This window comes from Eublepharis macularius, chromosome 6 (genome assembly GCF_028583425.1).
Source record: "Eublepharis macularius isolate TG4126 chromosome 6, MPM_Emac_v1.0, whole genome shotgun sequence".
Classification (NCBI taxonomy): Eukaryota; Metazoa; Chordata; class Lepidosauria; order Squamata; family Eublepharidae; genus Eublepharis; species Eublepharis macularius.
The window spans coordinates 70,042,145-70,066,139 of NC_072795.1; the positions used below are offsets into that span (position 1 = coordinate 70,042,145).

General features: G+C 40.6%; 1 protein-coding gene across 1 annotated transcript in view; it reads left to right on the forward strand.

The window, feature by feature from the left end:
• The window catches only part of SORCS3 (sortilin related VPS10 domain containing receptor 3), an 818,830-nt gene that overhangs the window by 307,696 nt on the left and 487,139 nt on the right, over positions 1-23,995 (forward strand). The window contains exon 3 of the mRNA XM_054984254.1: positions 16,981-17,080. Coding sequence (XP_054840229.1) covers positions 16,981-17,080 — 100 coding nt within the window. The remainder of the gene's footprint in view (positions 1-16,980; positions 17,081-23,995) is intronic.

Genomic DNA, 23,995 nt, shown 5'->3' on the forward strand with positions numbered 1-23,995 from the left:
TATTCTTCCAGTCTTGACAAGAAAATCCAGTGATTTTGGTGTATGCAGTGATGGATGAAGGCTTGGATGCAGAACCAACCATAAACCTAGAAGGCTTGGTATGCCCTTTTTATGCACCTGGTTTTACTTGGGTTGGTTAGTGTTACTGGCTGATGTGTGTGTAGAACCAGCTGGTGGTGCAGAACTCAGATCTGCAACCTCATTGGTGGGAAGGGTAAAAATTTAAGTTGATATTGGATAATTCAAACCTTTTATTGTGAGGGATACCTAGGTGATATGATGGGAAGGAGAGGTGTGCAAAGTTACAAATGACTGAGAAATTGGTTGGCAGGCATAACTCAGGCCTGCTGACAATGGTCAAGGGATAGGTTAATTGCATATCTGGTGTGGATTGAATTTCCAGAGAAGTCTACATTTGAGGGAGTTTCTGAGAGGGAGGGTTATTGTCAGGCAAGCATGGGTCATTACTCATTGTCAGGGTGTTAGGAGTTTTGGAGGATCACAGAGCCTTGATTAATGGACCCCTGAAGTTCTCAAGGCAGCCAACTACTTTCTCTTGAAAGCTCCTGGGGAAATACATACCATAACTGAGAGACTGTGAGCCAAAGTTGATGTTAACTTTTTTTTCATGAGTTCGCCATGGAGCCAACTTGTGTTCCCTGCAGCCATGCTGCAGATTTCTGAGGTAAAAGAGCCAAACAGGCTTGGAATGCTACCACAGGGGATGAGGGCCCCTGCTGCCTCCTGAGCCATTTTCCTGTGCAAAAACAGCTCAGGAGGAAGGAGTTATTTTACCGTTTTTGCCACTTCACATGGAGAATTTTCTCACCTCCAGTGGCATTCCAAGCCCATTTGGGCTCTCCTCTTTTAAAAAGAAGCCACTTCCAGCCACTGCTGTGTGGCTGCAGGGAACACAAGTTGGCTCCATGGTGAACTCATGAAAAAAGGAGCTTTTAGTTTGGCTAACTTGACATAAGAAGATGGCTTTATCTAAGTTTCTGACTTCAGAAGGCCGGAAGATCTTGGGGTGCCAAAAAGACATGGCTTACAGTGGGGAAGGGAATATGGGAACAACATTATGGTTAACTGATTTATTTGAAATTATGATTTATAACTAATGAAAGTAGTGAATGCTACCTGTACAAGTGTACATCTGTTTGTAAGTAAAGTATGTTCACTCTACAAATAAAAATACATGTACATTAATTACTCGGTGCACATATAAAGAAAAATCAAGTGTACATTGTACATGGATTGCATACGTGTGCACTGTAACTTGTGAATACATCTTTTATATGTATGAATTTACATGGTTAGTGTTCTGCAGTTGTGGTTTGGAAACTGCTTTTCTGAAATATTTTGAAGTGGGTTTCATTTTTCTATTTTGTTGTTAGCTCTCCTTTAGGCTATTTTGCTTATGCATGACAAAATTGTCTGTGATGGTATAAAGTGAATGAATGCCAAGTAGGACCAAGACAGATTACTCATTTCATTTGAGTCACATTGGACTGATACCAGATGGTAATAACTTTCAATAACTGGTGTCCAGGGAAACTTCACCCAATTTTATTCAAGGATGAAAATGAAAATCTTAACTCTTTGAAAAAATGTATTTGTGGTAGGAACACTGATAATTTTTTTCTACAGTACTTGAGTCTCCAGTTTAAGCTGATCTATACATGATACTAATATCTTGAGGGCTGAGACTGATGCAAAATGGCATCCTAGAAAAAGCCTATCTCTGCAGTGTGCATATCAAAGGGCAGACTGTAGTCACAAGAGTCACATGAACCATCATACACTTGAGTGCTCTCAGAAATGAAGCAATTGCCTTAGGGGCTCTTTTCTTAAGGGTGCTCCAGGACCTCTCTTGATGCTTGGACATTCTACCTAGGGACTTTCTGTTCTGGTCCTTGACCCAAATAAGAAATCACATGAAAACTTTGCCATTTTAAGTTTATAATAGTCATGCAAATAATCACTGTATGCATGGTGTATTGGTCTGCCCAGTGTAGCCATTCCTAATATTTATTTATGTTATTTATAGTCCACCTTTCTTGCTGAGACTCAAGGTGGATTGCATAGTGTAAGTAAATAGGATTAATAGCTGGGATGTTCAATAAATAGTACAATAGGGTAAGAACTCCATGAATTTGAAAACAAGCAGAAATCGAATACAGAGCTGAAAACAATGCTGAGATAAAACATAAGCAAATTGATACGACATATCAAACAATGCAGAACTATGCAGCAGAAGCATACTTATAGCAACATATGGTACATTGTAATTTGTAGTATAGTCTACAGTCCCTATCTTTTTACCTAAGTTTCTCTCGGAACCATTTCCTTACAACCTTCCTACCTGTGTAAGAAAGCCCTCATGAATAGTTCAGTTCTGCATAGTTTGTGAAAACCCAGCAGAGTAGAAGCTTTCCTGAGCTTTTCAAGTAGGCCATTCCATGAAGTGGGAGCCAGCACAGAGAATGCATGTGTACTGGCAGTTGTTGATTTTGCCCACTTGCAAAATAATATATCCAGTAGTGCAAGCTCAGAATCCTACTCTTTTCAGCTCTGAATCCTTATATTCTTGTATCATCTGAAGCATACTATGTTACCCAAATCAGTCCTCATGTCAGGCCAGGCATGTGGAGAACATTTTCAACATGTGTACAATGCCTTGACCTTCATATAGGATTGCCAGATGGGTTTAACAAAAATACTGGATATGCTCAATAAAAATGTGTTGACCATGTGGGGACCACATGGTTTGACAAGACAATCCACCAAGCAGGAGGCAGAGAAAGAAACAGGCCACAAAGTACCACTGCTGCTCTGTGCACTTCATGCCACACCAATGCAGGCAAGCAGATCCCTCACCAGAGAGTGGTGGGTTAGAGATTCTGGAGCCCTGGGCAAAAGTCAAGGATGTCCCCTATACGTCCTTTATTCTCCTCCAATAATAAATTGGATTGGGGAGAATGCTGTATCCCTATTAAGGAGAAAACCAGGCTATAAATGAAATAAATGTCAATTGTCAATTTGAGGTCAGGAAGCAATTTTCCCCAGGGCACTTTGGCTAGGGATCCTGATGATGTTTTGCCATCTTCTGGGCATGCAGCAGGGGGTCACTGGGTGTGTGTGTGGGGGGGGGGGAGGTAGTTGTGAATTTCTTGCATTGTGCAGGGGGTTAGACTAGATGACCCTGGAGATCCCTTCCAACCCTTTGATTCTATAACATGATTTTATAATTAAGAGATATTTACATCATTAAGATGCATAAGCCGAAGCAACCCTTGACTCTATACCACCCTTGTCACCTCTGGGGTCAGGGCAAGAGGGCCTTCAGGGGGAAAGCTACTGATTGCCAAGGGAGGGAGGAAGGCTAGGTGCCAAACAGGAAAAACAAGACTAGTTCTCGGGGAAAACATTATCTCTGAAGTGATTTTGGGAACTACTGCACTGAGCAGTGGCATCCCCTCCCCCCAGTCATCTGATCAACTATTAATGCCACCATGGTTTGGCTGACTGTTATAATTTAATTTCCACATCATGTTCACACCCAGCACTTGCTTAGACTCTCCCCACGCTCCATCCCTTGTCTTTTGAAATTGCCTCCTATTGAGAGAGGAAGAAACTGTTTTTTCCAAGATGGAAGCCAGAAGAGGTTGCCAGCTTGGAGGGAGTGGATGAGGCAGGGCAGGCATGGCAGCTCTCTAGGTGAGAAGGTGAAAGGAAAAGAACCACAAATGAGCAAACGTTAACTATCCAGAGGACAGACTCCACACATGCACAATAAAACTATGCCTGCCACTTTCAGGGAGGGCGAGAAACTTCTCTATTGCCTGAGGAAAGGGAGTTTCATCTTCTCTTCCTGACAGGTGGGGAATGATGGAAATGCTAGCACCATCTACAGTTTCCCTTCTACCAGCCCACCCTCCACGGTCAAGCCATAGTGTTTTATTTCTTTTTTTACTCCTTTATATTCTCACTTCCTTTTTATTTTTACCCTTGAGCTCCCCCACCTCCCCAACTCTATCCCTTTGAAATTGCCTGTTTCTTGGATCTCTTAATTTGAAAATACCAGGCATTTGTATGTCTGCTTTTTTCTTAGTTTATTTCCTGAATAGCATGTAGAAATACTGGACTGTGAGTTAAAATTGGATACCTGGCAACCCTACCTGGATGGCCCAGGTTAGCCTGACCTTGTCAGATCTCAAAAGCTAAGCAGGGTTGGCCCTGCTTTGTATTTGGATGGGAGACCTCCAAGGAAGATCAGGCTTGCTAAGCAGAGGCAGTTAATGACAAACTACCTCTGCTCATCTCTTGCTTTGAAAACCTTCAGGAGGGTGTGTGTCACCATTAGCTATAACTCGATGGCACTTTACACACATAAAAATCTAGAACATGGATTCCAGTGTGGGGAGTTTTTTAAAATCTTGTGCATACACACATCCCAGTCTAATGCAGTAAGTCTCCCAGGGAAGAAAGAAGGAGGGAACCAATACTCTGCCAGAAAGTAAACTTTATTGACCTGAGCAAGATACAGAATACGAAAAAAGGAAGCAAGACAGCTGCAGTACAAGACAGTGAGACTGAACTATTTGGATAGCAACAATACAGAGCAACTTTCTTGTGGTACTAAAATAAAAAATATTCACACACTCAGTGTTCAGTTGTATCACTTCAAGCTTATACTCAATTATAGTTAAACTTTAAACTCAAAATGTGTTTCCCCATGAGACTAGTCCAGAGAAGTCAACCCAGAGGGAAGAGATGGGTGAGGGGTTGCCCAAAAAGGAACCAAAGATGCAGAGGGATAAATGCAGAAGGATTTTACGGATATCAGTCCCCATTGAGGTGGAGATGCTACAAGAATAGATCAATTTTTTATAAGGCTGGCCAGCTGGGAAAAGGGAAGGAAGAAGCTAAGAGATAAGGGAGTAGACAGAAAGGTGTTGAGGAGGGGAGCAGAATGGGTGGGTGGGTGGGGGAGAAACACTCTTAACAAGGAATGTCAGTGAACTCATTGTCAGCAGTGAAGGAAGAAGGCTTGGGAATAGAACCAGCTACCACATGAGGGCACCCTGTTTTTTCTGCAGTCAATGAGAATTAAGGGCTTCAGAAGCCATTCTTATACACCTTGATTTATATGGGTGCAAACAGGTGGGATGGTATCATTGATTGAAAAAGATTCAGCACTAGGTTCTGCAATGGCGTTGGGTGAGAACTTCAGGATCCATCTGCCTATTGGTGAAATTTGGATCGGAATATGATTAGTGAAAATGTAGGATCCAAGGCCCATTGATGAAAAGCCATAGGCAAATTCAAACCTTCTGTTGCAAGGGGGTACACATATGAGGTACTATGATGATGTAATGTAGAACAGGTATGTATTTGGTTGGAGATAAATGAATAAGCCTGGATGGCAGGTATAGCTCAGACCTGTTGACAGTGGCTAGGAGGTGGGGTGATGGTCCTTCTTGGGCTCTTGACTGAATTTCTAGAGAAGTCTATATCTAAAAAGCCCAGTTGTTCTCCTGTAAACTTGGCATCATCATTACTCAGGGAGTGGGGAGCTTTGGAGGGTCACACCCAAGAGCCTTAATTAATGTGCCTTTGGAGGCCAGAGGATTTTAGGATGCAAAAAGATGCAGGTCTTAGTAGTGGGTCATGGGGTAACAGCTGTCCTCACTTTGTTAATTTGCTGAAAAGACGACAGATATTCCCAAGTCCATAGCCTGAACCTCTCTTTCATTTCCTTTCCAACCTCTTATTAAAAGGGAATCCATATAAAGGATACTGCAGGAGCATCACCTTTCCTCAGCCTTATGGTTATGGTCAAGAAACAATGCAGGCTTCTCATCTTAAGAGGCTAAAACAAGAAATTGAGATTTATACTAGATATTTTGGAAAAAAATTAAACATTGCAGATTTTTATTTTCAAAGGTGAAGTGCTTAAAGCTGCCACTTTACCCTAATTACTAAAAGGCATTTTCAAATAGCAGCAGTCCAATGATCAAGTGATGAAATGTTTGCGGGCAGTAATGCTCATTTTATGTAGGTGCAAAGTTTCATTTTTGCTTTTTTTTGTTTTCCTATGCTATTGTGAATCTTCTTGTTTTGCTCACATTCATAGCTGGTGTTCTTGATTTGAGTTTCCTTTTAAACCAGTTTAATGAAATTTTACATTTGTATGTCATCTACGCATCACTAAAATAATGCAAAAATAAGCCCCCAAATTCATTAACATTAGCAGGGAGAATTCATTGGAATCTGGAAGAGAATCGGAGGGAGTGGCTGACTTCTGCAGCGTCAAGGCATTTTTAAGGGATATTGTGGGTCTCTGGATTCATGACCGTAAGCATGATATGAACATGAGGGAAAGAATACTATATACTTTGGGTTTTATACCCTGGACTTGTTAAAAAAATAAAAAAAGATAGTGGAGTAACTGAAAATATGAACACATATATAAATATGAACACCTTGCCCTTCAAGGTGGCAATTCATAATTTGCCCACTGTCCTGGGAAATGAATACATATTTTAAAACATCCTTCCCCTCCCAGCTCAGGACACATATTTCTAAATAGATCTGTCATTTACTTTCAGTGCTCTTATCAAAGTTTACAATAAGGGCAAATAAATGGAAGCCAAGCCTGTACTGTTAACAGTTCTCATGAAAGGCAAGTACCCATGTCTTTCCTATATGTAAACTGGTACTATGTCACTCATGTGTGCCTCCATGGTGGCTTTTAATCTCATCCTGTATGCCTCTCTCTCTCTTTTTCTCTTCATTGGTTGGAGCTGTTGGTGCATTGTTACAATATCAGAATTTTCTGGCTCAGGACTTTTGAATATAGGATTAGTGTGGAGCCTTTGCCTTGTAAGTACAGGAAGAAGTCAAACTTGCATAGATGCTGATTATTCTGATTTATGGATTGGCTTTCAGAGACAACGCTCTTGCTGTGTAATGAACAGTGGGCTTGTCTCTAATATAATTGGGAACAGGTGCTTTGGGGTTTAAGTGTTTAACAGATTGTCAGAGAAGTTGAAACAAGGTGGTATTTTTATTCCTCTTCTGACACATGGAAATGGGAGAGTTTGCAGGTCATGAACATGTCTTGGTTTATAAATCCTCACTTTCCCCAGGAAAATTATATTGGAGACATTAAAGAGGTGGCCATTTGTGTATTTAAGTTGAATTCATCTACGCCTTCTGTTTAAGCTTTCACAGATGTGAATGGATATGTTTTCTTTTACTGTATGCCAATTATGTATGGATTTTATGAGCTTTCTTGTTCAGGGACCATCTTATTGTCTTCTCCCATTTAATGATAAGATGCATAATTTTGATTCCTGTTTTTGGTTGTTTGGTGCCACATTACATACCAATATAGGAACAATATAAGCACCATAACCTAGTTTGGGGTTACTTGGGGTGGTAAACATCTGTAAGATAATTTGTCATAGTCTGAATTTGTATATTAAATAATTGAGATCCATGAAAAATCAGAGTATTGGGGCATTTGAATGGGGCTGACAGTGCATGCTGAATACATCAGCTGCACTTGTCAGAGCCTTTACTGTCTCATTCTTTACTTTGAATTGTCTCCCATCTATAAAGCTATTTTGGCAAACATGGGGCATTCGCTGTTTCTGTCCAAGGTCCTAAGCAAGTTTCATGCAGTTGAATGGGCTTACAAATCCTGATGAATGGCTGCTTATCAGAACACCTCTCCTTTATTAAGGTGTTGGGAGTTTCTACTTACTATGTGGATCTTCATGTTGTTCCTGGTCCTTGTCAATATACCAGTAAGGATTTTGTCCTGCCTATCTTCTGTAAAGAACAGAATTGCAATACTAAGGGGGACAGGGGCAAGGTGGGTCCATGTGTCTTCTTGGGTTTCTCTTTTTCCTGTCATTTAGGTGGGCAGCCCCACATGCAAACTGTCAGAGCCACAAAGAGGTGCAGCAGGCTTCCTCTTTCCAGCCATCCTTGGGACTGTGACAGTGCACCTGCTAGCATGCTGTCAGAGTCCATGAAGGGATGGGAGCAGAGAGGGGTGGGGGACAGGCTGTTGTTTGTAGTTTGCCTGAGGATGGTGGCGAAGCTTAGATTTTTGACACTATCACCTGGCAAGCAAAAAATAACCCACAACATTCTGTTGTGGATCCCCACTTGTTTCAATACATTTCACAAACCGTTCAATAAACAATCAGTGAGATGGTGAAGAGGGGGATTAAATGGGGAAGCCAAGTATTCCCAAAATGTGTCACCATGTAGCTCAGCCCTATAAACTGAGATTGGCTGCTACTGTCTTACTGCCCCATCCCCTCTGTTGCAGAACATGATTCTGGCTGCTTCAGAGGTTAGTCCTGTGCTAAGATAGGTCAAAGAGCTACATTTGTTCTCATGCTATTTCCATTACGAAGCATTTAGGTATATTCATCCATTAAGAACTATCTGACCCTTTGATTCTGCAAAGCACCGGATGCCTCCTGCTGTGAATCTAATTGCTCCCACATTACCAGTATTTAGTTTTATACATCAGAGAGCTCTAATTCCAAGCTCTGTTTCAAAGGGAGGTCACTTGTCAGCAACTAGCTTGCTCTTGGTACCGAGATAGATGGGTACAGGATTTGAATCCTGGCCAAATGCTGTTAAATCTATGCTTTTTAAAGTTGTCTTGGTCCATTTTAAGATTAAAAGCCAATTGCAGAAATTGGCAAAGGACATGATATCACAGAGCTGGTCAGGAGCATAGATTTATAACTCTCATTTTATGTATTCTATAATCAATTGACCTTGTAAGCTGGCTCCAAAAAAGGGATCTAACTTTTTCTCCTCTTAGGCGATGCTTACCTAAATTACTTACATTTCACATAAATACTTACTATTAGTTAGAACATTGCAGGAAAACTAAATGGAATATGGAATCAAGGGTGAACTGGTAAAACAGACTGGAAATAACTGATAATATAGTGTGTCAGTAAATGCACTTGAATGTTTGTTTATTATTACAGAATAGTTCACTGGGAATGAACTACAAGGTCAGCTAGCAAAACTTGCATGATTTCCTAGATGTAAACCAACCAGAAGTGCTGGTCTACAAGACTTCCTAGTACATATTTTGCATGCAGAAGGTCCAAAATTTAATTTGTGGCATCTCAGTCCTGAATGAGATCTTAATTTCCTGGTGTTTCTCTGCCTGAGGCCCTGAAAATCTAAACCGAATCCCTATGTTTTAAAAATAGCACCACGAAAACAGAATCATAACTGCCTGCCTCTGTTTTTGAAATGGTGACGTCAGAAATTGTGCAAAACGAGCCGTCAGCATTCCATCAGTGGGGCGCTATTTTTAAGACGAAGGGAAACAGCCCTACTGCCACTTGGGAGACAAAATACCGAGCTAGATGGATTCATAGTTTGACTCAGTATAAGGCAGCTTTGGGTTTGAACAACCTCTCTCATTATCTCCCAGCAACCTCTGTGATGGTGACAACTGAGAAAAGTGCATTTGCAGTTTTGGAAGTGTCACAGAATAGACCTGCAGGCATCTCATTCTACTAGGGAGGATGTGGCATTTACCAAGGTGGCTTAGGTCCCAAGCTGTTAGTCTCTAATGAGAAGTTCAACTCAGCCTTACCCCTCCTCAAAGAAACAACATTCCTTTGATTGCTGCTGTAATGTGAAGCTTTTAGAGATTTTCCAATATAGTCTTCTGGAAAATAAATTATTTCTATCTCTTTTAAAAGACTGGCCTTCAAATTAAGAACACAAGCTTTTTCTGGCTACTTCCACCAAAGGTCCCTGGGCATAGGGACAGCCAAGGTTGGATTATTTTTTTTAAATTGAATTTATTGTATATGGCCATAGGCCTTCACAATCCAAAACCATTCATTAAAAAACAAACAAAAATTACAAGAATACAAATATAATTACATGCATATAAATAAAATTACTATAAAATGCATTTTACCTAAAATGTAAACATTAAACAACATTAAAACCAAATGGTTTCTAGCAGTTTATAAGACAACAATCTATATCAGGTGTTTATTCTCCTGGTTACCACATTTGCCATTATTTTCCTAGCAACCATGGTGTAGAGGGCCACCCTATTCGAAATAAAAGGGTTGGTATCTGAAAGTATAAAGTTTAGTTTATCAAAATCAGACAGAAGATGTTAATGTAGATATATGCTGAACTCTAGAAGTTTCCATACTACGTCATGTGATCTTCATGAACTTAAATATTTTGGCTTTAAATACCCTACATTCCTGATCAAACCAGCTGTTGCTGGGGTGCAGTTTTTGATTTGGAGGTTTGCTGTTGACAAGTAGCTGTTTAAGAGATTGGATTATCCCTTCATAATGTTGGATCGTATTCAGATCTGAAACAAGTAAGGCTGGATTAAGACATGCTGAGGCACTAAGCTATGCCAGGTTTAAGAGGCCCCATTGCATTATGAAAAAAGGCCAATTTAGTATTTTTAGTATTTTTTTATTTAGAGGTCCCTAAATGTAAGGCTCTAAACTGTAGTTTATTTAGCTTATGGATAAATTCAGCTCTGGAGGCAGCTTTGGGAATCTTACTTGCTATACTAATTCACATTCAGGCAGGCAGGAGTCTCCTTACCTTCTTTCATTTCTCCATGTTGTGTGTTAGCCAAATTATGCTTTTATGTAGGGTTGCTAGAAAAAGGCTGGCAACTGGTGGGTGGGTTGGGGCTGGGTAGAGAAACATTGTAGGTGTGGCATCACTTTTGGGGAAAACCCAGAAGTGACGGTGAGTAGCTCTAGGAATCATCTAGAAATCACCAGTGATTCTTAGAGCTCCCTGTCCATGCTTCCATGACACTACCTTTTAACAAAACTTTTCCCCCTGCTACTGCTTGGAGTGGTGACAAGCAATGGGAACTTGGGGCAGGGAATCCATTGCTCTGACAAAGGGATAGGCAGCCTTACTTTTATGTGATTACAGAAAAATTAGCACGAGGCTAGATTTATAAAAATAAGAAAAAGACCCTTGACTTGAAATTAAAATAATTTGTTATAAAAACTGAACAGTTGTAGTTGAGCAAGAACTGTCTAACTATAAAGCAAAGTAAAAACAAATGGAATGATAAACTCAGGCTTGTCTCCCTAGGTCTAAAACTGATGGTGAGTTAAGAGAGAAATATAATAAATTTATATGTATTGAGTTTGTTTTCATTTGATTTGTACTGGTTCTTTCTAGGCCTTCACATGAAGCCATTTCCTCTTCCATCTGGCCATAACTTAGCTTCTGTCTCTGCCGGCTGCTTCTGACATTCCCTAGTTAGGCACCATCAGACAGTTCTCTTTCCAAATTCAGAACATTACTGGTCTCTTGCTTCTAGATTTCTATGAATCTATACCAAATGGGTCCTGAGGCCACAAGGATAAACTATTAACCTACAAACTGGCATCCTCCTAGTCAAACAAACGGAATTTTTTCCAGAATGTTATCTTTGCTTATATGTGAAGGTGTTATTAGGTTAACCCAGGGCTGCCAGTCTTCCCACTGGCAAGGCAACTTGTCCATCATCAATCTGAGAAGTGATGGGAGAAAAATACAAAAGGTGTCATTGTCTGTGCTGCTGTGTCACTTCTGGGGAAAACTGGGAAGTGATGTTGGATACCTCTAAAAATCACTGGAAATGCTATGATGTTATCAAAGCATTTCCAGCAATTCCTAAAGCTATCCTACATCATTTCTGGGTTTTCCCCAGAGGTGATATAGTGGTGCAGATGTCACCCTCACATGTCCTGGCCCCCAATCCTCCAGCCGACATGGCCTGGCAACCCTAGGCTAAGCTCTGAGAATTATCTCAGCAAATCAAACATTTAACTTCAGAAGTTGTAATTCGTACATGGATTCTGTGGGGTGAAGTGCCATTTGTAGTTAGATATGGGCACGAACAGAAAAAAAACCCCAAACATGATGTTCGTTGTTTGTTGCCATCCACGAACAGGGACCCATGAACACTTATGAGCATGACCTGTTCATGAACATGTTTGTGGTTGGATATTCGTGGGGGCCAGCAGCCTCTACTCCAGCCATCATCCAAGTTTGGTCAAGATCCCTACTGCACCACTCCCAGAAACCTGACCTGAGCAGGCACCAGGAAAGGTGCCAATAATAAATAATAGCTTTGCCCCAGAGCCTGGCAGCAGCCCTGGAACTTGAAGGGGTAGATCCCTACTGCACCACTCCCAGAAACCTTACCTGAGCAGGCAGCAGGAAAAGTACCAATAGTAAATAATAGCTTGTCCCAGAGCCTGGCAGCAGCCCTGAAGGGGTAGATCCATATCTCACCACACACAAAGAAAATTCAAGCTCCAATGCACTCTCCCTGTCTATCAAAATGCCAATAGCAGCTGTCTCTCTCCCTCTCCACTGTCTACAAAGACTAGCGAGAGCTGCGAGCCCCCCTCCCCCATGGTCTTTGCTTTCTTGTAACAAATTTGGAGCTCCAGTCCACACTTGGAAGGAAGACCTGCCTATCAAGCTAAATTGGGCTTAGATCGGGGTTTCCAGGGCAACAGCAGGAGTTCAGACAGAGTTCAGACAATCTCTGCCTGTGCTGCCAAGGGAATTGATTGCAGGTGCCAGACTGTCTGGCTTGACGAACAGCAACAAACAATCACCTGTTCGTTTAGAATGGGGCCTCACGAACAGCTTGTCCGTGAACAGCAGATTGGGCTGTTCGTGGCTTTTTTTTGTTCGTATTGCTGTTCATGCCCATCTCTGTAGTAATTCTTTCTGTTTCCTGCTACATTGAAGAGACTGGCACTGTACTGTAGTTCTGTAGGTTCTTCTTCAGTGTATCATTGACAGATGTTACAGAAAGATTTGTGATGAATGGAGTATTGTGGCTCTGCCCTTGGCAGTCCTTCACTCTCCTTTGTCAAGGCTCCTCCCTGTGGACTCATATTGGTAGGACTAGGGGTTTCAGTGCATCCTTGTCTTCCCCCTCCCATCAGTCTCTATCTGTTAAAATCTGAAGCAGATGACTAATATGTCCTCAGCCACCTCCCCATCCCTTTTGAAGCAAGGCATGCACCATCATACAGTGCTTTTGTGAGAGCTCTTGGAGTTGGGAAATAATGACATTAATCATAACATTTGATTTATATACCACCCTTCAGGACAACTTAATTCCACACTGAGAGCAGTTTTCAAAGTGTGATATTATTATCTTCATGACAATCACCCTGTGAGGTGGGAGGGGCTGAAAGAGTTCTGAGAGAACAGTGACTAACCCAAGGTCACCCAGCTGGCTTCAAGTATAGGAGGAGGGAGTCAAACCCAGTTCTCTAGAGTCCTGCCACTCTTAACTACTACACAAAACTGGCTCTTAGCTTAGATGTTCTGGGTGTTCTGATAGTTACTTCTGGGTGCCTGACAGGCTCCCAGAACTGCCTCTTAGCTGGTCTTCTAATGCCCTTGGTGTTTTTTATGTAAAAGAGAAAACCTTCTCTCTTTAATAGACTGCCTCTCTCCCTGGGTTTTGGCTATCACATACAAAGCCCTTCATGGCCTTGGTCCATATCTTAAGGACAGCCTCTCTCTCTCTCTCTTTGCTCCACCACAACAGCTTTGCACATCTGAGCAGGGCCTTCTGTAGGTGCCACCCTGCAAATGTGCAAACTCAACAGCTGCCTGTACATGTGCATTCTCTGTTGCGCCCCCTACTTTATGGAATATCCTGCCTGAGGAGGTCAAGAAGGCTCCCATTCTCCTGGCTTTCCACAAACTGTGCAGAACTGAATTATTCAAGAGGGCTTCTTTAGAAAGATAACAGGGCCGTGCCTTCATTAAAAAAGTTTAGAAAAATACTTGGGTAAAGGGTTAGACTGTGGTCTGCGCTATGATGTATAGTTCGTATTGGCCATTTCCACACACGTTGAATAATGCACTTTCAATGCACTTTCGCAATCCTTTTGAAGTGGGTTTTTTGTTCCACACATGGAAAATCAGTTTCGAATGTTCACTAAAGAGTATTGAAAGTGGATTATCTAACGTCTGTGGAAGCAGCCACAGTCTGTTGATGTCCTACTATGTAGTTTTTGTATTGTTTAATGTCTCATGTTAATACTTATACTTTGCTTCGAGATGACAAAACTTACAGCTTTGATTAGAGAGAAGACATTGTTCACATTTATAGTAAATTGGAAACCCTTTATTGATTTTGTGCGTGAAACTGGAAAAAAATGAATCAATCAATTTGTAGTTTTGAATTATAAGAGGGAAAGGAGGAAGGGACTATGAAAATTGAGAACTTATGCTGATAACGAGTACAAGTATGAATTCTGTAACCTTGCCAATATCTGTCATAGAAAAAAAAATCAAGTGTTTCCTATATTATATATATTATTTTTAATATATATTATTTTCTTTCTTTTTTTTCCTTTTGGTATCTTTTTAGCTTTTACTTTCTCTTTCCTTTTTAAAAATCTATATGTGTTTTAAAATTATTTTAATAAAAATCAAATTATAATTAAAACATACTTTGCTTCAGTTTTTGTTTCAGATTTTTGGTTGGTTCTAGTTTTCCACAAGCCATATCCTATTGCACTGTTTATTGGATGTCCTATTGTATTGTATTGACTTACTCTGTTTCATTCACTCAAATCCCAGTGAGAAAGAGGGACTAAAAACGACAAATAAATAATAGAAAACATCAGGGATGCCGCAATAGTCTATCTTACTGTGTTCAAAGGTGCTGAACAGACATGAGTTGTTCACCCAACTTGTTTGGTTCATGCCAAGCAGCTGCAAATGTCTGCTGAACAGGTTTGTGCTTGGTTTTTACAAAACTGCTCATTTATAAACATGCTGCCAATTCAAACCAATCAGCAGCCATTTGCATCTCTAGGGAGTACTTGGATGAACACCAAAGGGTAGGATATTATTAAAACACAATGTTTGTTTATGACTGATTTATATAATTTATGACTGATTTAATTGTCTATTTAAACAATTGCCGGTTGAGCAGAACAGTTAAGCAAGAAGGGCAGGTGGGTTGTAGAATGCAATTGAGCGGTGTGAGCACATACATGTGCAAAAAAGCCAGGTTCACTGTACTGCATGGTTAGGAAGGAATACAATGAAGCTGTACAGCCATGAACAGGTCAACCAAATACAAAAAAATCTGCTCACCATCTGTGATGGTGACAGGAGAACAGGATGTGAGCCAGATTGGTGGGTGTTTGAGCATCCCCAGAAAGCATTACATTACAAAGAAGAAAGGAAGGGAAAGAGAGAAGATATGGAAAAAAGCCCTGGGACAGAGAATCAGCAATCTATACCCATCACAATTATGGAATGCCACCTCCAGATCATCTGTTGTATCCTTTGGACTTTGCCAGCGCTGGGACCAATAGGCAGGAAAATAATGCCTGGCACAGAGGCAGCTGCTTTAAACTTAGTACACCCGAGATGCCAATTTGGCTGTTATCCAGGGATGAGTTCAACATCTGCCATTTTAAACTTCATATTTATCCCCAGCTCTCAGCTTCTAATCTTCCCTCTGTTTCCTCATGATTTTAACATAGATTTATCTGTTATAACATAACTGAGAATAGTTATTGCCTGTTATTTCTGCAATGTCTTGAGATCTCTTTTTCTGGGGGTGTCTGTGTAAAGCCTTATATTATTACCAAATAAATTGAAATATTGATATATTTCCAGATATAGCTATCTATATAATAATAGCTATTAAATATATCTATTGAGAACCCTTTAGAGAACAATCTGAACATTTTAATGTTCAAATTTGAACATTTTAATGTACTGTAATAAACCTCAAAATCTTAAAAACAATTAATATATAACCTAAGTCATTAACACAAGGAAGGTGAGGACACAGCTAATCTCCTCCACGATGCATCTTTAAAAAACCAAACATGTGACACTAGGATTACCATGTGCCTGCTGGGGGTAGAAGATCTCCTGCTCGGGTGGGAGATCTCCTGCCATCAGCAGCTCACAGGAGAAAGAAGATTTTTTTAAAAAATCATGGATGATGGTGACAGCATGACATAATTCCTGGGAAAACCTGGAAGTGATGTCATGCCTCTCTAGGAATTTAGGAACCACCTCATGATTTTAACTTAGATCTATCAGCTATATTAGTAGTAATTGCTTATTATTTATTGCTTATTATTTCTGCTTATTATTTCTTGCTTATTATTTCTGCAGTGTCTTGAGATCTCTCCCCTTCTCGAGGTATCTGTGTAAAGTCTTGTATTATTATTTTCAGATACGTCTATTGAGAACCCTATAGAAAGTGAAACCTGCTAGACTCTGTTATCATAGAGAAACATAATTCCTAGAGAGGTGTGATGTCACTTTTGGGTTTTCCTGGAAGTGACATCACGCCATATGTGATGGCTGCCTCCCATGCCTCCACTCTACCAGTGGGTTCTAGGCCAGGTCTAGCAACCCAATATGTGGTAGATATTCTACATAGCCTATACTCATTGTGATCAGTTTTGTTCCTTGCTTTCCCTACAAGAAAGATCACTTCTTTTTAACTCTATGACAGAGGAGATGGGCATCTGGTTGCTTCTCTATCAGCTCAGTAGGATCACCACCATATAAGGAAAGACTCTTGCTTAGATTGTAATAGTTCAAAAACCTATTGTTAAATTCAATGGATTAGGGTTGCAGAAAAAATTAATACAGTTGATAATTCTACCAAGAGTAACTGTGACCTCTTAAGCAGAGTCTCACCCTTCTAACCCTATTGACTTCAATGGACTTAGAAGGGAGTAAATCTGCTGAGAAGGATGGCATTGTACAGGTCATAGGTCATGATGCAACCTTGTTAAACCTGACTTTCATCAGTGTTTGGATGGGAGAATGTCTGTGAACCATTGAGTTCCATGGAAGAAGGGCAGGGTGTAAATGTGACATAAGTAATTAACATCTGTTTTCTCTTTCTTCTAGATCCACAGACTATGGTACTACTTACGAAAAGCTAAATGACAAGGTGGGACAGAAGACAGTGCTCAGTTACCTTTATGTCAGTCCTACTAATAAGAGGAAGGTAAGAAATCTATTTTTTTATCAGCTAACTAATTAAGAGAGGTTGGGTTAGGTAGGTAGCTGTGTTGGTCTGCAATAGAACAGCAGGATGTATGTCCAGTGGACCTTAGAGACCAACAGATGGAACAATGCCATCATTGTTCTGTCTGCCTTTACCGACTTGGTGATATGCTATTGTATTATGTGGGACCTTTAAAATAAGCCTATGAGGAAGTGGAAATACAAAACGGGAATCGAGAATGATGCTGGCAATTTACCCAGTGGCTGTATACTGAATGTAACGTTCAGCCTTGGTGCTCTTCTGCTAAACATCGGATCCCGGAAGGTCCATTTCATGATTGAGCTACAATGAACAGCATTCTTTAAAATGAAGCAAAACAGTATATTTCATGAACTGTTCACCAGTTGGACTGTGTTTGGACATGTTTTGATCAAATCAATCAAAAGAGTTTATTGTCTATAGCTATAGGCCGTCACAATTCACCAAACATTGACTAATAAACAATTAAGTCCCTTATCACAGTTTATATAAGTTACTAAAATTAATTAAAACAATACAGTATGCCAAACTATCCCAGGGATCACGAAGCAGCCTCATTCAGTACCACCTTAGATCTTATCTTTTTGGCTGTGAGTGCGAACTGAGAGACTCTATAGGGCACATGATTATCAGTATCAGATAAGAAAAACACAATCGCCTCGATTTCAGAGTATGTGTTTGTCACTGGTAGGATTCTAGCCAAAAATTTAGCTCTGGGTGGGAAAGGTTCTCCACTGTAGGTAATCCACAAATGCAGGTGCGATGTTCCATAGGGGTGTGAGAATAACGCCCTGCCAAAAGAGCTGTCTGCATCATCTGGAAGCGCAGATACATGTTTTGATGTATTTATACTCATTGAATGTTTTGTATCTTTGAATATTTAGTGGCATATTTATGAACTTTATGAATGGTTACTATTATTGCACAAGATTGGCACTTGGCACTTTAATAACTAGAAACTTCATAAAAATTAAATTATAATAGTATTCAATTTGTGGTATTTATACCACCAGGGGCCTTTTTGGTTTCTCTGGTACAGTCTATTTCTGGTGGTGCCCATATTGGTTAGTGTTCAATACATTTCAGTGGCAGAGTGGGGATTTCAGCCTGGGTCCCCCCGATCCTAGTCCAACACTAACCACTGCACTGTGCAAGCCATCTCTATCATTGTTTGTTCTATTGATAATTGAATATAGAAGAAAAATAATATATATGCTACGAGTAGTGTGACTTAAACGTATGATAAAGCCCTCTGATACCTGCAACGTTTGCATTCTTATTTTTATGAGCCACATATCTTCTGGAATTTGGTCCTACACTTGAGATCCTTAATGTCTTTGGAGCTTTGCTTTTTCCTAATTTCAAACCAATTTGATCTCTTTAAGGGAAAGAGCTGCAGTTAATGTTTGGCTGATGGAGACTGGACCAAAACATGAGCAGCAGAAGTACAGAAGCTAAATATGACTTCTGTTGCTTTCTGGAAGTTCTATAATCTCTTCATTTTATTTTTAATGGCTGAAATTTAGATTTCAAATGTCAATGTTCTCAGTTACTATTTAAACATATACTGAAAAAGCAAGAGTTCAGAGCTACAACTTTGAATGAACATAAAGCTTGTGGGAAGTGAATAGAGATCCAAATGTGTGCTTAGAATGTGTAGGAAGAAGTGTGATTCTTGCTTTCCATGTGGTATACTCTTAGCTGATGATAACTCATCACAGGGGAATCCAGGGTCACTTCTTACCTTTTTTTAAAGTAATCATCATGTTGATTCGCATTGCTGGTAGAACAGATGCTTTTCTCTATCATCTGTTGTCAAAGACAGATTGCCAGAGTGTATAACTGAATGGCAGCATCAGTTCTGTGTGATGGGAGAGCCTGGGAGCTATTACGTTTGATGATTTCCAAAGTACTCATATTGGTCTTTTGCTATATCCATCTGAAAGTGTATTTTGCCATTATTTTTACTACTGTTTATCCAATTCTTGTCAGGTCACCAGGTTCAACACTGATGTTTATTTTTCTGCCAGGATTTTTTAGATGGGGACATTACTACAGCTAGAATGTGTCCTGTTTCATTTATGAGTTCTTGGGCTGAATTCTCATCAGTCATCTTGGTCGCTTTCCTGGAATCTAATCACATAGCTTGTATTTCATAGCATGGACCAGAGCATCCTTTGTCTCCGTATGATTTCAGCAGTTTTTCACTAAAGCTGTAGGTAAAAAGATATCTAATGATGATGATAAAATGTGGGACAGATTTTAATGTATTTTTTAATGTTGTTAGCCGCCCTGAGCCCATCTGTGGGGAGGGCAGGGTATAAATCGAATAAAATTAAATAAATAAATAAATAAATAAGGTTGGAAATAAGGATATTACCAAATGAACACTGCTCAATTGAAAATTTGGTTTCTAACATGGGTTCTTCCCAAGTGGGATTAAACTGCAGCCATATTTTTTCTGATTATGAGATTGAAGTATTACTGTTGATATTGATGCTTCTGTTAAGATGACTTGTGCATAACTGGTATATAGATAGTGTGTAATGTTTAAATGGCATAAAGCACCTTTGAAGCCATAAGAGAAGCTAATTGGAAAAGCCTGCAGCAAAAATAAGCAAAATGAAAAGGCTCATAATAACAATAACGCCAGCTTAGCCTAGCGGTTACTTCGCTCTTTCCTGCATAATAGCAACATACAACACCAAGTGAACTTTTCCAGAAAAGTTTGCAATGGCTCTGAGCCATCACACACTGAGTATAAACCTTACTGAATTCAGGCCTGGTTGTAACAGCTATAGTTGCCAGGTCCAATTTGGGAAATACTTGGAAATTCTGGGGGTGGAGTCTGTGGAGAATGGAGTTCGGGGGGTGGAGTTCAGTGTGGATGTGATGTTGCTTTGTGATGTCATGTCCTGTAATGTCACTTCGAGGCCAAAAGTCAAGTCCCCAAATTACTCCCACTCCTGATAGGTAACTTCCCCCTATCTTACATCATTTCCCACCCTTCTGGCCATTTTCCCCCACCTTAAATTACTTACAGGCTTTCTAGCCAGCCTGCTGCTCCTTCCTGTGTAACAACAAGAAGTGGCTTTAGGCTCCAAGCCTTCACAGTTAGGCACTACTAGTACACCATGCTGTTTTAATGTGGATAAGCTGTAGGGATCCACAGGCTTGTATACCTCCTCTCCCCATTCTTCTTTCTTCATTTGGGTGTGATACCCTGAAAAATCTGTATTGGTGGCAAATCAAATCTTGTAATTAAATCTGAACTACAAGCTATGGTTTGCTATTTTTCCTACAAATAGACCTGAAGGGAAAAGAATGTCATTTTAGCAGAGATTTAATGTGTGGAAATGGTCAGCTAAACATTTTCATGGCACATGAATATTTGTCAAAGATGCTTTAGGCTCATCCTGCGTTGGGCAGGGGGTTGGACTAGAAGGTCTGCATGTCCCCTTCCAATTCTGTGATTAGGCTTGGAATCCCAGTTTGTAGAGATGGCAGAAAACCAAAGCTTATGGTTTGGATATTACCATCGAAAACAACTAGCCACAAATATGGTTTTGCAGAAATCTTTATTTATTGATCGTTGCACAAGAGGAGGAGGGAAGACAGAAGCCTGAGGCAGGGCCGGATCTAGGGCTGCTGGTGCCTAGGGCAACCCAAGTCTGGCCTCTGCCCTCCCCGCACATGCGTGCAGTGCACTCGCGCGCTCCCGGTGCTGTGTGATGACATCATCACGCAGGGCCCGGAGGTGTGCTGCCTGCGTGGCAAGCCGGCTACCCTGGCTCAGAGTGCGCCGCAGAGCTGGTGGTGGCAATGCAAGTGGCTGAGCAGAGGGCTGGGAGGCTGCCCACACCATTCGCCTGCCCCAGTTACAGGGTGGCCAGCTTGCCGTGCGCTCCCTGTCCAGTGCATGCGGCAAGCCAGCCGCCCCATCGGCGGGGCAGGTGAATGGTGAGGGCGGCCTCCCAACCCTCCATTCAGCTGCTTGTGTTGCCACTGCCAGCTCTGGCGCGCTCCCGGTGGCTGGCAGCTGCACCCAGTGCCCCCTCTTTGGTGGAGCAGGGAGCAGACTACCCCCCAGCCCCCCCCCCCCCGTCGATCCGGCTCTGGCCTGAGGAACCTCCGTTATGGTACAGATAAACATGTGAACCAGTTGTGATGTTAGGAGACACAGAAAGAGAATCCTGTTGTCCACATCAGAGTCTAAGGATGTTTTTGAACCTACTGTTTTTCAAAAGATCTGCTGTGCATGCTGCCTTAATTAGTTTGATTGATTTACATCAGATCACATGTGGTTCTTTCTCTGTATGTAACTGCAAAGTATAGTGCATGCAAAACTCCTTTCCCTCCTTCTAGATATTGCAACAATTGTAACACTGACACAATCACAACCTTTTCTTAGCTGAATTTTAAAAGTAAACTCAGATAAAATAAACTCTGTTTTGGCTAGAGGTTCCAAAGCACCTCTCCCCCCCTCTCTTGCTGCAAACTGCCAGATTGCTGAGGAATATGCGAAAGTGAATCTTTCTTTATCTGCCATTTAACTAAAGCTACTAAACTTTCCTATGATATTCCAGCCGTAGAGGTGCAGCAATCTTACTATAGCTAGAATATCATAGGAAAGGTTCTTGAATAATCCACTCTGAGGGCAAGAGTCATGCCGCTAATGAGTCAGACCTGTGGCCACCACCATTTTAAAAATGTTACCAGGGCATGGTGGGTTGAGGTGCTTCCCCCGTCACATGCTTTTTCAAGTGCTGAAACAGGCATAGTATGTACATGTAGTTGTTTTGGCTCTTGAAAAGGAATGGGGGGAGGGGAAAACAAGAGCACCTCAGCCCTTCCCTGGTAGAATTTTATAGTCACTTTAAAATGGCTTTGTCATCAATAGGTTGGATCTCTGGATCTCTGGATGCCATCCCACCTAGTTTAACCGCAAGCCAGGGAGAATCCTGGGCATACCTGGGCCACTTGGGTGGGTAGATTTTGGACCGTTAACCCTTATCCTTCCAACCAGCCATCATTTTGGGTTTTTTAAAAAGAAGATATGTTTCTGTTCTGTGCATGTTCTTGTCTTTCGACTGGAAGATGTAACTTCAAAAGCCTGATTTTTTAAAAAAATTCTTAATTGGGAAATCAATGCTCTAGGTGGAGAGTGAAGCCCATTTTGCCCTACTGGGAATGTGTTCCTGGGAAGCAAAGGAAGAGAATCTTACCTAACACAAAATATAACAACAGTCCATAGTAGAGTTGTCAGTCTCCAGGTGGTGGCTGGAGATCTCCCGGAATTACAACTGGTCTCCAGGTGACAAAAATCAGTTCCCCTGGAGAAAATGACTGACTTGGAAGGTGGACTCTATGGCATTATAGCCAGTCAAAGTCCATCCCCTCCCCCAAACCCCACCCACCCCAGGCTCCATGCCTCAAATCTCCAGGAATTTCCCATCAGGGACCTGGCAACCCTAGTCCATATTTAGGGAAGATAAGTGCTCACAAAAGAACTTGTCTGAAGCTAAATAAGGAAAATGAAGAGAACCAGTAGCCAAACTCTATAATCTGGATTCACCATGAGCTCATGAAATTTATTTTTTCAAGATTTCTACTAATGAGATTTGATTGTATTGTTGACCTTTACCTTTAGCTTTTATTCACATTCCAGCTGTTCCAGCATGCTATTATTGTCCTCCAGAATTTGAAGCAGACTATGACAAGAGGAAATAGAATTAAACCAAAACAGCTTCCACTCCATTCCCTTTTCCTCTGAATCTTTTTCTCATGCATTTAACTCCAGACATCTGTTTTATTTAATTTTGTACGGTCTCATGTAGGTTGACAATTACTGTGTGCATTTTGCACATTAGGCTAATTAATTTTGGCATCTTTTTTCCTACTAGTTAACTTAACTTAGTAAAATATTAAGGCATCTCTCAAACCAAATTAGCCATATCCAGAGTCTAAAATTGTGGAACATTATTAGTATTTTTAAAATAATTGGAATAGTATATTGTACAACCTAAGTCTTTTAAAATTCTAGATAAATACTGGGAATTGTGAGGTTTGGTGAGATGGACATCAATTAAAATAGGCACTGTGCAGCGTATTCTAATCATTATATATTTGCAAGTCAATATGAAATTCAGTTACTATTAGTTGTACACAGAGTAATCATGGTGGTTTCTAGTTGATGGCACAATCAATCTGCTGAACTCTCTTTCTTTCCCCTTTCCAATCCTGATTTTTCTTTTTTTAAAAAAAGATTTTTATTGGGTGAGTAAAATTTAATATTACAATTTTTTTATTAATACCCTCATTTCCATATTCCCCCACCCTTTCCCCTCCCCCCTTTATCTCAGATATCCAACAGTTTTCCAACCCGCTGTCTAAATCTACTGCTTATATCTCTTTTTCTTTTCTTATTCATTCTAATATACTACTAAAATAGATATTATATGTTAAACTATAAAAAACCTAATATCAAATTAACAATTACAACGTGTTTCTAACTTATCTCTTCTCCTCTTGTAAAGATCGCCCTCTCTTCCCTTCTGCCAAATTAATAGTTATCTAGCACCCACATTTCTCCCTTTATGTCCCACTTCTTTTCCAAATACTGTTTTAGTTTCCCCCAATCATTAAAGAATTCCTCTGGACTCTGTTCTCTCAGCTTTCTTGTCATTTTGTCCATTTCTGCCATGTACAGCAATTTTTGTATCCAATTTTCAATAGATGGTACTTCTTTTGTCTTCCACTTCTGGGCGTATAAAATTCTCGCCGCTGTTGTCATGTAAAATAGTAATGTTCTATATTGCCTGGGAATCCCCTCCACATTCAAATTCAACAACAGCAATTCTGGGTTCTTATTTATTT